The sequence below is a fragment of the Clupea harengus genome, chromosome 3 (genome assembly GCF_900700415.2).
Source record: "Clupea harengus chromosome 3, Ch_v2.0.2, whole genome shotgun sequence".
NCBI classification, from domain to species: Eukaryota; Metazoa; Chordata; class Actinopteri; order Clupeiformes; family Clupeidae; genus Clupea; species Clupea harengus.
Genome location: NC_045154.1, coordinates 303,124 through 318,763, shown reverse-complemented (window position 1 = coordinate 318,763; position 15,640 = coordinate 303,124). Strand labels below are relative to the sequence as shown.

Here is a 15,640-nt window from a genome sequence, read left to right as displayed (position 1 = left end):
TGTTTATCGAGCTTTTACGAAGTCATACGGCCAAACACACAACTGTCTAATTTCACACGCCGTAAAAGTTTGATTAACAAATCAAACTTTTACACTGTGTGAAATTAGATGTTAATAGTTGTAAGCTAGCTTAAATAATTTGATTTTATATTAAAAAAAGTATTACTATTTGATTGTGCCCTAGTTGCACCTAGATGCTCAGGTGTAACCCCAAATAACCCATTAAGGGGCATGGCAACATTGGCTGTCCCAGGAAGCCTGACATTGTGTTCAAAGATGGGTGACCAATAATGGTCTAGCTTTGGGCAAGACCAGAACATGTGAGTATGTGATGCTAGGGTGCACTTACATCGATCACATAATGGGTCGACATCAGAAAACCATTTAGACAGTCTAAGTTTAGTCCAGTGGAGTATTTTAGTATTTCTAGTATTTTTATTTTTTTATTTATTGATTTTTGGTTTACAACAGCCAGGTAGTGCAGATACCACAAATGAAAATACACACAAAATGTTCACTCCCCACCTTTAGCTGCCCCACCCTATTTCTTTGAGGAGATCATAGCCCAAGGTTATAGATCATAGCCCAAGGTTATAGATATTTCCAGGGATACAAAGAACAAGGATGACCTCCTCCTCCCCCCACGCATGCATCCACCTATCCAGGTCCTTTTCTACTTTTTTAAATAACAAATCATGGTTCAGTGCGAAAATACCGTCTAGTTTGCAAGGGATTTTTAAACCTAGGTATGTTAAAAATTGGGCGTTCCACTGAAAAGGAAAGTTGGTCCTTGAGATCTTCCACCAGGGCTGTCAAAATTGCTTAAAAAAAAAAAAAAACCATATTCGAATTTCTGATTGCGCATTAGGCACGTCAATAACAGGACAAATTAATACAACGAGACATAACTACTTGTATAGGTAATTTATTTAGGTTAAAACATATTTCACAACATATTACCTACACAAAAATACGTAAATGAACTAATGGCCAAGACCGCAGACCTTGGCCTCTCGCTCGCACACACTCACTCTTTCTCTCTCTCTCCCCCGCACCGTTGCGCTCTCTGCGCATAGCGGTTTAAATGAACGTTAACGTTAAATAAAATGAGGCACACAATTCCGAGAAATGTGACAACAAAGAACTTTTACCCTGAGTTTCATAAAAAATAAAGTGCTATTGAAAACGAAAGAGGCTACTTACATTCTTGGCGCTTGTATAAAAAAGGGGAAAAAATGACTGCAATTGAATCCATTGTCACGGATTGTCAGCAACTTTCAGTGCACGGTCACTGTCGGGTCTTAGGCCTGAAGGCCTACAGGTTATTTGCTAAAAACACAAGACACAAAACACAAGAGCCCAAAGTTTTCCACCACATGAGAGGATTTTGTTGAGCAGGTGACTTGGAGACATTGGATTGGAGACTCTTGTTCATACATCGACATCTCTCTTTGAAGCAGCAGATTGATGTCCTGGTCTGGGCTGTCCGTGCAATACGTTTCTCCGAAGAGACACCTGTTACGTTCCCTGCTAGGGCCAGGCAACGTAAACAAAAACAAGTTCGTGGGAATAAGAAAACGGGCAGACAACGTCGGATAAGACAAAAATAATCATTAATTTATTATCTTTAAACTAAATCAAAAATATATGGACTAGTGGAAAAACGGGGAGACAACAAAAATAGAAACAACAAAAAGCTCAAAGTAGCAAAGAAACAAAGAAACAAACAGGCCTCCAGAACTAGGCCTCCAAGGATCCTGAGCCTCCCTCTCGAACTCTCACTCCGAGACTGGTAGAAGGTCTCACGGCCTAGGCGAGGCACCATATGGGTCCTATGTTGACCTGATGGCCAACCTGCAACTGAACAGATGACTTGAATCCCTCTGGTTTTCTGTGCCAATGTAAGCTTATAGCTAATAGAAATGATGCTTGGCCATACGCCGCCATTATTGATTTCATTTTAACAAATGTGTCTGCCGTTTACACCAGGCATTGTCGTCCATAATCCATAGCATGTCCGTATACAGTACCAGTCAAAAGTTTGGACACGCCTTCTCATTTTTTGAGAAGTTTTTTCTTTACTTTTATTATTTTCTACATGGTAGATAACACTTTTTTTGTTTAGTACGTCATTCCATATGTGTTCTTTCGTAGTTTAAATGTCTTCAGTATTAATCTACCACGTAGAAAATGATAAAAGTAAAGAAAAAATTAAATGTGTGTCCAAACTTTTGACTGGTACTGTAAATTCAGAGAATTCCATTGCATACACGTCCCAAAACATTGGACCTGTTTTCCTCCTCAGGTTTGATAACCCAGCAGCGGTGAGCCCTACACCAGCCAGACAGCTGACGTTCAACTATCTACTACCAGTCAACGCGTGGCTCCTCCTTAATCCATCTGAGCTCTGTTGTGATTGGACCATGGGGACCATTCCGTTGGTGGAGACGCTGCTGGACATCCGTAACCTGGCAACCATAGCCTTCTATTTTCTTGTGGCTGTCCTAGCTTGTCAGAGCCTCCGACATACCCACAGCTCAGCAAAAACTGTTATAATGGTGAGATAACAGCTTAGGCTACATACAGTATGATATCCATTTTAATAACAAAGTGACTACTGACTAAGATCCTGCAAAAACAATGATGTCCACCTGGTAGTAAAGTAGTATTTATTGTTACACCATGCTTTTTATTGCTCTTGGCTTGACTGTTCTCTCCCTTGTACGTCGCTTTGGACAAAAGCGTCTGCTAAATGACTAAATGTAAATGTAAATGCACCTAGCCAGATGCTGGAGCATCTTTGGGAAGGTTAAAGGTGATTGACTATAATCCAGGTCTTTTGCATCTTTGGGACGGTTAAAGGTGATTGACTCAAATATAAATCTTAGTGCTCACAGGATAATGGTACTGTACTACGCTCATGATTCTGTTCAAGTCTTGGTCTCTAAAAGTATTTAACCGGTCATTTACCAAGACACTTTTATGAACCAAAATAAGCCAATTGAAGATGCATATAAAACATTGAAGTAACATTATGTCAAAGATACATCATTCAACTGTATTTCCTGTGTTGGCATTGCATACACACCTTTCGTTCCAACTAGCTGCCTAGGCTATGCACTATCCAGGTGGGACCACCCTGCAAACTATATTGCCAAAACACATGCTAGCCTTTTATTACTGCTAGATGTGCTGCGGGCCAAAACACATGCTAGCCTTTTATTACTGCTAGATGTGCTGCGGGCCAAAACACATGCTAGCCCTTTATTACTGCTAGATGTGCTGCTGCTAGATGTGCTGCTGCTAGATGTGCTGCTGCTAGATGTGCTGCGGTTGGTGTTTGTAGGGTTTTTGCATGTCCTTTCAGGAGTGAGATTGTCAGTTTTCAGCCAAAATTCCTTATCGCAGCTTTAAAGTGATTTCCTGCAAAGTGTTGGCAAGGTTGTCCACCTACTTTTTGTTATGGTTATTGTTATGTGATTTCTGAACACACAGTGTACCTTTTTTTCTTTCTTTTTTTCCTCCACGCTGGTTATGGTAGGACTCATATTCCTATATATTTAAAAGAACTATTTGGAATGTTATCATTTTGTTGGCTCCTTGAGGGCAGAGTGTACCACCACACACCTGCAGACATTTTGTTGGAACTACCCGTCACACACAACCTGTCTGGGCAATATAGGCCATTTCTACCTCATTTTCTACCGCCAAACTGCCTGAGATTATTATGTAGCCAACCCCCACTCTCAGTAAAAGTTCGACACAGACAGTTGAAAACCCCAGTGGGGTCATTATGCTTTCAACATGCAGACATAAAGTATATTCATTCCCTTTCTTCCCTCTTCCATTTTAGGCGCTGTCTTTGACAGTCATATATTCATTCCTTTTCTTCCCTGGGGGCGACAGTGGTACAGTGGTAGATAAGTCGTTTAGTAATCAGAAGGTTGCTAGTTCGATTCCCTGTCGAAGCGTCCTTGAGCAAGACACTGAACCCCTAATTGCTCCTGATGTGCAGTGTGCCATCAGTGTAAATGTAAAATGTGTATACATTGTAAGTCGCACATATGTAAGTCGCTTTGGATAAAAGCGTCTGCTAAATGACTAAATGTAAAATGTAAATGTTCCCTCTCCCCTCTTCTCTTTTAGGCGCTGTCTTTGACCGTCCTCCCTTTCATCCCAGCCTGCAACCTGTTCTTCCCCGTGGGGTTCGTGGTGGCGGAGAGGGTGCTGTACGTCCCCAGCATGGGATTCTGCATACTAGTGGCACATGGATTCAGAAGTGTTTCCAGTCAAGGGCAAGTCTGCGCACAACTCATTTGTCTTGTTTTTGGAAATGAATTGCCTGTTTGTACCTGTGTTTTTGTGTAACATACTGTTTTTTTTGTTCAACAGAGGAGCAAAGAAAATATCTTGGCTATTGATGGGAATTCTCCTGTTGACACATGCTATGAAAACGTTCCACCGGAACTGGGACTGGGAATCCGAGTACACCCTGTTCACCTCGGCATTAAAAGTATGAACTATTTGACGTTCGACCATTGTGGTCTCTCAATGTTCATTTTTTGTTGCTTTTATATTTTTTGCTGCATAAACCTGAATTTGACTTGTCTTTCAGTTTGTTGACGTCACCTTTGAATAAGAATGTGGGGTTAAACTAAAAAAGGCAACTCACCTGTAATATATCCAATTTTTTGTTCTATTTTCGCAGGTGAACAAGAACAATGCCAAGCTCTGGAACAATGTGGGGCACGCTCTGGAGAATCAAAACCGATATGAAATAGCCTTGAGATATTTCCTTCAGGCCACTCGAGTACAGCCAGGTAAGAATATTTTATAATAAATATACACTCTCTTAATGGCAGTCAAAATGTGTTAAAGGTTGGTTTGGGCGGCAGTGGTACAGGAGGTAAAGAAGTCGTTTAGTAATCAGAAGGTTGCTAGTTCGATTCCCTGTCGAAGCGTCCTTGAGCAAGACACTGAACCCCTAATTGCTCCTGATGTGCAGTGTGCCATCAGTGTAAATGTAAAATGTGTATACATTGTAAGTCGCACATATGTAAGTCGCTTTGGATAAAACCGTCTGCTAAATGACTAAATGTAAATGAAATGCTCATTTGGAGCACTACTTTGAATGAATTGTGACAAGTCTCACAATGCTCAATTTAGATGGAAACCCACCACAATACATGAACACCACATATAGCTGTATCCCAGATAGCAAACATAAGTTATATCAACGTTGATTAGATATTGACAGATGCGTCAAATTATTGATCTTGATCTCCAATGTCCGTAAAGTTCGAATCTGCTCATACATTTTCACATTGATCCAATGGCATGCTTTCGATTAATTTAGACATCGAACCAACATTGAACCAATAGATAGCGTACCACTCGTATATCGGCCCGAGGTTGATTAATTTAGACATCGAACCAATAGATAGCGTACCACTCGTATATCGGCCCAAGGTTCATTCATTTAGATATCGAGCCAACATTGAACCAATAGATAGCGTACCGCTCGTATATCGGCCCGAGGTTGATTCATTTAGACATTGAACCAATAGATAGCGTACCGCTCGTATATCGGCCCAAGGTTGATTCATTTAGACATTGAACCAATAGATAGCGTACCGCTCGTATATCGGCCCAAGGTTGATTCATTTAGACATTGAACCAATAGATAGCGTACCGCTCGTATATCGGCCCAAGGTTGATTCATTTAGACATTGAACCAATAGATAGCGTACCGCTCGTATATCGGCCCAAGGTTGATTCATTTAGACATTGAACCAATAGATAGCGTACCGCTCGTATATCGGCCCAAGGTTGATTCATTTAGACATTGAACCAATAGATAGCGTACCGCTCGTATATCGGCCCAAGGTTGATTCATTTAGACATTGAACCAATAGATAGCGTACCGCTCGTATATCGGCCCGAGGTTGATTTTTGGATGATGAACCGTTGGTCCAATGTTGAATAGACATTCGTTAAAGCTACATAATCTCAATTTATTGTATTTATTTAGGCAGAATTAAATGGCTTCAGGCCATTTCCATCATTAAGCTAAACTAAATAACACAGTATGCACATGTGTGCAAATTAATGCCGCCTCCAAATGACTTTGCTGTTGAGTTGTCACGTGTCCCGTCTAAACCATGTAGATGAATTCCCATTTATAATCACACTTCCCATGGAACTGCAAGCAGAAACGGACCACTAAACAGCCTTAAAGTGATTATATAAAATAATCTGTCATCAAGTGTCATACGTTTGTTTATAGACACATGTAACTGTACTTGTAAATCAAACAGTTATGCAGGGGATCTGTACATCAGAGGAGGCTTCTCTACAGGAGAAATAGTGCCTCACCAAAAGAAAACAAAATAGTTAAAACTTTTTTTTTTTTACCCTCCCTTGAAACATAAAATGTGGTTGGTCTCTCGTCACAGACATGAGGTGACTTTCCTGAGTTCAACTACATTAACATTTACATTTACATTTAGTCATTTAGCAGACGCTTTTGTCCAAAGCGACGTACAAGGGAGAGAACAGTCAAGCTAAGAGCAATAAAAAGCATGGTGTAACAATAAATACTACTTTACATGAGAATTAGAAAACAACAACCTAGAAAAAAGGAAAAATAAGTGCAGGAATGTAACTGCTGAAGTGCAAGTTAAGCGCTAGTCAGGTGCCAGTTAGGAAGGGAGGTGCTCTCTGTAGAGTTGGGTCTTCAAAAGCTTCTTGAAGGTAGAGAGGGACGCCCCTGCTCCAACTACTTACCAGTAGCCTATTCCAATCTGTGAAACCTCACCCCAGGTGACCAGATGAACTGCTTTTAAACAGACACACCTAGATGTTCGAATGTTTGGAGTGTCATGGCAAAATCAAGTTGGTTAGAGATGAAAAGTGCATTTAAGATATTTCAGTCCAGCGGTCGGAAGCCATTATCTCACTGGGAGATGTCACACAGTGCAGTTACTCAGAAGTGCTGTCTTCATTTGTAGGAATGATGCATAAATGTGGAACTGGATCCCTAAAATTCTCATTGGAGGCAGGAGTGCGGAATGTAGGTTTAATGTATTAGACACTTAAATAGTGACTTATTACAAAACAAACACTCATTCGGCAGTTAAAGCAGCAATACGGAGTTCTGTTCCAAAACTATTAAGCTAACTACCTAAAAGGCATGCAAAAACCTTGCAAACACCACCAACAGCCCAGCTGACACTGATATAAGCTTGCCAACACACTAACTGGTGTCTTTTGGCAGTTTAGCTGGAAATGTCATGGGTGTGAAAGCTTTTCTTCCATTATTGCAGGGTGTACCAGCCTGTTACACAGAACTACATAGGGCATATGATGGATGGCTAGTGGGGAAGACACATGTGTTTATCTGTCCTTCACATGACCATATGCTATCAAAATGAATTTGAGGATGGTACCAAAACTAGTTGCCTATAAAACCATATCTCAAAAAGTGTCAAATTGTTGCATAGTGTTACTTTAAATGATGAGGCAGGAGTGCAGAATGTAGGTTTAATGTATTAGACACTTAAATAGTGACTTATTAAATGATGGGGCAGGTGGCACCATCAATGAATGACCTAAAGGAAACTGTAAAAAGCTGTAAAATAAAAGCTTCAAAATCATTTTGGTGGAAAAACCCTGTCAAAAATGAGGTCCAACCGTTTATCCACGTAGTTTGTAATACAAAAGAAAAGATTGTATAGTTTATTAATAATCCAACCCTGTTGCAATGTTGCACATTTTCTTTTTTTTTAGTATTTATATTATTTTCATAATTCTATTTATTATGGAGGCCATTTAAAGACAACAGTTATTTTGTAAGGTAATGTTTCACTTTTCACTTTCACATGTTTTAATGGCTGCCTGTACGTCGTTTGACTGTGGAATTTTCAATAAAAGCTTGTGACACTCACAGAAGGTTGGATCTGCTTTCACCGTTTTCTTGGACAGTCCTAACAATACAAAAACTGTATTTTAGTCATGCACTGAGATACAGTATATATTGAATACAAAATGTAACACCCAGATTAGCTCTAAATAATGTTCCAAAAAGGGTATGCCTTCAATGTATTGTGTGTGTGACTTCATCACAAAATTTGCTATTTATGAAAGCTTTCTGCATATAGAATAAGCAAATCGATAGTTTGTGATAATTATTGATCACTGTGTGTCAACTGAGCACATCTTTGGTGGGTCCGTTTGGCAGGCCACATGATGTACCCTAGCACACTGTTCAGATGTGCTTGCCTATACACCAAGAGCAGCCATATTTAATGCATGGGGCGACAGTGGTTCAGGAGGTAGAGAAGTCGTTTAGTAATCAGAAGATTGCTAGTTCGATTCCCACTGTCGAAGCGTCCTTGAGCAAGACACTGAACCCCTAATTGCTCCTGATGTGCAGTGTGCCATCAGTGTAGATGTAAAATGTATATACAAACTTGTAAGTCGCTTTGGATAAAAGCGTCTGCTAAATGACTAAATGTAAATGTAAATACATGTTCCTGAATGTCACAAAAAGCCAAACCAAGCAAATAAATCTCTTTATAGGCATTTGAAGAAATGCAGTATCCCATTAGACCTACTATCATACTGTTTCACAGCACAGAGGTGTAGGTACAATAACATTGACATGTCGTGCATGCTCTACTCTACTCTATGTTTCTCCAAAATCCATATGAAATAATCATACAGTGAAAAGTGTTTTAGTAACTACAGGTGAGTCTCTAAGTTCTTGAGTATGTTCTACTCATAAAAGCTGCTCATCACGTCGTTCATGAACAAATAAGTACCCATCTAACATGTATGACCCTGTCATTGTAGAGTCGAAAGTTATCACACACACACACACACACACACACACACAGACACACACACACTTCAACATACTTACGTCGCTAACCCTTACACCCAGTCTCTCATTTTACTGTCAGGTTATTTTAACAAACTACTAGTCACTACCCAGCCAACGGTACTGTGGATCCTTAAGTGATCCTTAATTTAGGGTTTTTGTTAGTTAGTTAGTGTTAGTTGTCCTCTGCAGTTCTGTGACACGGAGTGTTGCCACTGATCCCTCTTTTTAAGAACAATCTCATTGAGAGTCCAGAGTTTTACTGGCCCAGGTTGGCAAAACTTTTTTTTTCAGCATTTTTGGGTTGGTAGACATGCCAGATACCCAGATTAACGTTTAGAAACACTAAAAAGAGTGACATTTTCATGATATGAAACACTAAAAAGAGTGACATTTTCATGATATGTCCCCTTTTTTTTTTTGTAAGAGGCATGTTTTAACCCACAGATGAAAAAAGAGTTTGTAGCTGCTACTTTTCTTAGCTGTTTTAGATTCTAGTAATATTTTACACATGCATGCCTCAAAAGGTCACGGGACTATTTATCATTCGGCTTTACAGTGCAAAGGTAAATTCAATGTTATGTTTTTATAACAGTTATTGGTGTATTACCCTCATATTTATCCAATTTCTTAATCAACTAAACATATACATCTATATTTCATCCTATGTATCATTCCCACCATTGAATATATTGGTTTGGCAAGGCTGTCAACTAAACACATATACATCTATATTTCATCCTATGTATCGTTCCCACCATTAAATATATTGGTTTGGCAAGGCTGTCAACTAAACACATATACATCTATATTTCATCCTATGTATCGTTCCCACCATTAAATATATTGGTTTGGCAAGGCTGTCAACTAAACACATATACATCTATATTTCATCCTATGTATCGTTCCCACCATTAAATATATTGGTTTGGCAAGGCTGTCAACTAAACACATATACATCTATATTTCATCCTATGTATCGTTCCCACCATTAAATATATTGGTTTGGCAAGGCTGTCAACTAAACACATATACATCTATATTTCATCCTATGTATCATTCCCACCATTAAATATATTGGTTTGGCAAGGCTGCTGTTCATTCTAATGCACCTTTATCGCGGGACTCCTCTCTGATTTTTAAAGAGTGTATTGGAAATCACAAATGTTACAAATGTGCTTTTAAATAGCTTTTGCCATGTGCGTGTGCGTGTGCGTGTGCGCGTGCGCGTGTGTGTGAACCCATTTTTATGTCTTTATTATCTTGTATTTTAGGTTATCCGTGTTTTTTATTATTATTATTATTATTTTTATTATTATTATTTTACTTGGTGCTCCCTTTTCAAGGCCAGTACATGCTTGCTCGGAGCCTTCTTTCACAATGTGACTACCCTGGTGAAATTAAGGACAAATAAAAGAATACAATCATAAACATTGGAGCATTACAGCAGCTTACTTAAATGAAGCTTTCGGGTGTTTATAAGGTTTTTTCTTATTGTGATTGCTACTACTATTAAAAACATGTACTCTCATTTTTTTTTCTTCGTTTACGTTAGATGACATCGGAGCTCACATGAATGTGGGGAGAACCTACAAGAACTTAAACCTGTCCCAGGAGGCGGAAGAGGCGTACATGGTTGCAAAATCTCTTATGCCGCAGGTATGTGTGTGTCACTGAAATGCCCTTTGATGGAATCTAATGAGCATGCCAAACTTGATTCTTGATAGCAGTAAAGGAGACTCCGTGAAAGAGGACCCACTCCCTATGTACATACGAAGGACTTACTCTAAGCTAGCGTTCATAGTCGATGAAGCGATTTATAGTAACAGGCGATTTATAAACAATTGAAAATATAATTATGAATACTGCACTCCATTTCAGCTAATAGATCACCCTGAATCTCCCTTACTGCACCTTTTTGTGAGTTTGGTTTGTTAGTGAGACAGAGTACACATCCAGGGGTATAGGTTACAGAATCAGATAATACTAAAATTAGGCCCGTTCATGTCTGCTACAACAGTAGAATAGAAATATTCAGTTCCATCAGTCCCCCATAGGATCATTTCTATGCTCACACAAGAATTACCATGTAAACAACCAATTACAACAGGAAAACATCAATAGACGGTTCCATCACCTTGAAAACTCTTTCAGATCATGTACAATCATGACATTATACAATATTACAGTACTGACACAAATGTTGCCCTATTTGACCACTAGGTGCAGACCTGCTCACTGCATGCAGCTTGATTTTCTTTGGGGGGCCAAGTAGAGAAGTTATTTGTTGGCTTTTCGATTTGCGAAAGAGTTCACCCATTACAGCCAATCAAAAGCAGTGTCAACGCCACCAAACAGGAATAGTTTCCAGCAACGTGCAAGCAATGCTTTGATCTATCAAAACAAACTTGGTATGTGGTCTCGGGGACCCAATTTTGAAGAAGCATTTAAAAAAATCATTTGTGTCATTTGACCACAATAAGCAAAACAGTGGGAGATCATAAGCGATAGAACCTAATTGATGTTGCCGCCATATTGGATGTATATCAAAAGGTTTAAAAGCTTTTCACAGGCCACAATTTCTGTAAAATCTTCACCAAAATTGGCCCAGATTATCTTCAGACCAAGCCTCACATAAAGTTATGTAGTTTTGATTTTCAAAATTGTTGTTCCATTACATCCAATCGAAAATGTAATGTTGGCACAAATAATAGGACCCAGAAGTCCTTTACCACGAACAGTTCAGTTCAGTCAGTTCTTTTCTCTATATTTTACTCCATATTGAGCAATTAGCAATTATTTCAGATACTCAGGTAACTAATCTACCAAGCATTGCATGACAAATTGTAAGGTATGTTTTATAGGCAACTAGTTTTGGTATGATCTTCAAATTCTTGAAAAACTTTTGATGGTATGTGTTGATGTAAAGGCAGATAAACACACCTATGTGTTTCGCTGTGTAGCCCTGTGGTCTGGGTCAGACAGCTGGCAGTGCTTATTTAAGAGCTTTTTATTGTGTGTTGTGACTGGTGAGTTTGCTTCAATGTGTGACTGTGTTTTTATTGTGTGTTGTGACTGGTGAGTTTGCTCTAATGTGTGACTGTGTTTTCTCTTCTCCTGTTACGTACAAACCAGTTTGAATATGGGAGGTTAAAGGATTACAAAGGAGGTTGACTTGCCAGCTCACTATACTGAAGATGTAGATTTTGTATGATATTAAAGTTATAATTATTCAAAGTAAGTGCTGAGAAAATATGGTTTCCATTATAGAAGAGGTTTAGACAAGTAAGTCTCTGAAGTATCCTGCAGTATTAATGTAAAGACTTATTATAATACTGTACTTTGTCTGTATGGTCTCTCATTAAATGGCTCTGAATCCATTTTTATAAATGTATTTATTCTAGATCATTCCAGGGAAGAAATATGCTACACGTGTTGCTCCTAACCACCTGAATGTCTATATAAACCTTGCCAACTTGATCCGGGCAAATGAGTCACGCCTGGAGGAAGCCGATCAGCTTTACCGGCAAGCCATCAGTATGAGGCCGGACTTCAAGCAAGCCTATATAAGCAGGCAAGTTTGTTTGTTTGTTTGTTTGTTTGTATTTTGACCTGAAACCTATGCATATGTTCATCAATTTGGGGGGATTTAAATGAGGAAGCACAAAGGAGTCTCTTACTCTGAGATGCAAGGATGTTTCATTAGAATGCTTTTTGCAAAACACACTTCAGCTCTGTAACGTTCTTTTGAATGCGTTTCCAGGGGCGAGCTTTTATTGAAGATGAATAAACCCACAGAGGCTAAGGATGCCTACCTCAGGGCCCTCGAGTTGGACCACACCAACGCTGACCTGTGGTACAATCTGGCTATAGTCCACATTGAGATGAAGGAGCCTGCGGAGGCCCTCAGGAACTTCAATCAGGCCCTTCAGCTCCACCCCCGGCACAAGCTGGCCTTGTTCAACTCGGCTCTACTCATGCAGGAGTCTGGTGAGGGACCATTGCATTGCTCTTATGCAAGCACCACTGTTGAAAGGCATATATGTTTTTGCAGATTCTTATTCTGCTTATGAATATACTGTTCATATTTTAAGTTCCAGCAGTACTGGAAAGCAGATGAGGTCTTTATCTAAGATGCGTAATGGAAAAATGACGATGTATCTGTGCTGATTTTGTATTGAATCGTTTTCAGATAATAATAATAATAATAATAATAATAATAATAATAAAACTTTATTTATATAGCACCTTTCATGCAAAAGAATGCAGCTCAAAGTGCTTTACAGCAAATACATAATATGCACAAAGAAATGACATGCACATAAAAATAGACATCAAAGAAACATAACTCAGATATAGTGCAAACATTTTTTTATTATAATTATAGAGATATATTTAATCTAACCCCTTAGATGCCTAATGACATGCTAAAGATCCATCCTGCAGGCTTCTAATGCATCTCTCCCTACTCACATCTACCCAACAGGCGACGCCAGACTCCGTCCAGAGGCAAACCGCCGCTTCCTCACGTACGTAGAAGAGGAGCCAAAGGACGCCAACGGCTATTTCAACCTGGGAATGCTCGCCATGGACGCCGGCGAGAATGAACCCGCCGAGCACTGGATGCGGAAGGCCATCCACCTGCAGGCCGGCTTCCGAAGCGCTCTGTTCAATTTGGCGCTGCTGTACTCGCAGTCCCGGCGGGAGCTGGACGCCCTGCCTGTGTTGGACGAGCTGTTGCGGTACCATCCAGAGCACATCAAAGGCCTCATTCTGAAGGGAGACATCCTCATGAACCACAAGAAAGACACGCGCGGAGCCAAAGCCTGCTTCCAGCGCATCTTGAGCATGGACCCCACCAACGTGCAGGGCAAACACAACCTGTGTGTGGTCTACTTCGAGGAGCGAGACCTGCCGCGCGCCGAGCGGTGCCTCGAGGAGACACTGGCCATGGCTCCACACGAGGAGTATGTCCGCAGGCACCTGAACATCGTCCGCAGTAAGAGGGCAGCGATTACTGCTTCGGGCCAAGTTGTGTTGCCAGTAGAGGGCGCTGCTTCCTCAGCGATGGAGGGGGAGAGGAAGGAGCGGCAGAAAGGGCAGCAGCCTGTCAGTCTGGGAGCCAAGCCGGGGGATGGGAAGGAGAAGAATGTGCGGAAATCCTCCCCTGGAGAAGGCTCTGATAGCCGGGGCCAGGACCAATCAACGGACCTGGAGGGCAGCCAGCCTGACAAGCGGACTAAGAGCAAATCCACGAAAGAGATTAAAGACATTGAACAGAAAAGGGCAGCTGCCTTGAAAAGACTGGAGGAGATTGAGCGCATATTAAGCGGTGATTAACCTTGTTGTTTGTTTGTCTGTCTGTCGCTGGCTACTTTTTATAGAACAATTTAAAAGCTCAAATGTGAGTCCATTTTCAAAAACAAGTCCTGTTTCAGGCTTTGCATGTCCTTATTAACTTAAGTTCCCTTTTTCAGATACCGGTTGATACAGTGAAATGGAGACGTTAGTTGTCACTTTACTTTTGAAGCCAATTTAAAAAAAAGAACCCCATGCAAAATGGAAAAACCTCAAATCACGAAAAATAAAACGGTCTTCTCTGCTGTTCTTTGATTTTAATGTTAATTTATAGGTGTTATCAAATGATGTTTCTTTTTTCTCTCAAGGGATTTTGTCTGTTAGTTAATGGGTCATTATCCCTCCGTGATCTCATGCCGTTTTAAATGGAGCTGCAGAGGGCTTTAGACAATCACGACATCATGACACCATTGATTTAATCTCGATCAAAGTTTATCACCTCCTTCCAGATGGTTGAGGGTGGGTTCCTGCATGTATTGTAATCTCGGTGCCTTAGTTCAGAGTTATTTCACAGTGTTAACGCCCAGAGCACCCAGTTCTCCACATAGCTACACCACTTTGGCATCTGATTGTTTGACATCTACTCCCAGACAACTTGTGTTTTTTCCCCTCTCGTGGCTGCAGCGTGACCTTGGATTTCGGTTAGACTAAGTTTGATACTCTTCAGCTCTTTGAACTTGTAATTGCGTTAACTCTTTGGTTACTTTTCAGATAAGATCTGGCAGATTGTTTTTTTTTTTTCATGTTGTGTTTCACTTTTAGTCTTGTCAAACGGCTTTAGCAGCTTTATTTTTTTATTTTATTTTTTTAAGTTATCTGATTTCAATCACTATTTCCTGTAGGGATACATCACTAAAGTCTACCTTTCACATCACTGGCATAAACGTTCTGATTCCTCAGTACCATGCAAAAAAAAAAAAAATAGTTCTCTCTAATTTGTGTTTATAGTTTATGGCTAAAACCCTTGAGTAAGCATCATGGTATATCAGAATATGGATCAGTTTTCACATCAGGATTTTTTAAGTTTACTCACTGAATATTTGCACTAGCATTTAATAAAGTTACCCAATCTCCAACAGTGTCCTGTCATTGTGATGTTGAATACACATCAAGTAATTACTGTGGTGAAGTTTCAGCCCTCACTAAGCCACATGATTACCTTCTTGAGAACACTTAAACAGGATTTTCCTGTCCTGACTGCCACCCAGAGGAGCCGCGACATGCACCCATACTCCTAGAGAAAGGCTTGAATGCTTGATATGCATAACCGGCCACAGTGTGTGTGAGCATGCAACTGGTGCTGATCAAGCTTTCTGAAATGCTGAAATGTGTAAAAGTGTGATTGCACTGGAAAATGTATCGGTTTACGAAACATCTCTACAGTGACTCCTCCTTGCCATT

At 40.1% G+C, this 15,640-nt stretch overlaps 1 protein-coding gene across 1 annotated transcript in view; it reads left to right on the top strand.

Moving 5' to 3' along the window:
- The window catches only part of tmtc3 (transmembrane O-mannosyltransferase targeting cadherins 3), a 46,024-nt gene extending 30,709 nt beyond the window's left edge, over positions 1-15,315 (top strand). Inside the window, exons 7-14 of the mRNA XM_031563784.2 lie at positions 2,306-2,558; positions 4,147-4,295; positions 4,393-4,513; positions 4,709-4,820; positions 10,437-10,540; positions 12,286-12,455; positions 12,645-12,871; positions 13,368-15,315. Of these exons, the coding sequence (XP_031419644.1) occupies positions 2,306-2,558; positions 4,147-4,295; positions 4,393-4,513; positions 4,709-4,820; positions 10,437-10,540; positions 12,286-12,455; positions 12,645-12,871; positions 13,368-14,221 (1,990 nt within the window). The 3' untranslated portion in view covers positions 14,222-15,315. The remainder of the gene's footprint in view (positions 1-2,305; positions 2,559-4,146; positions 4,296-4,392; positions 4,514-4,708; positions 4,821-10,436; positions 10,541-12,285; positions 12,456-12,644; positions 12,872-13,367) is intronic.
- Positions 15,316-15,640: the final 325 nt, after the last annotated feature.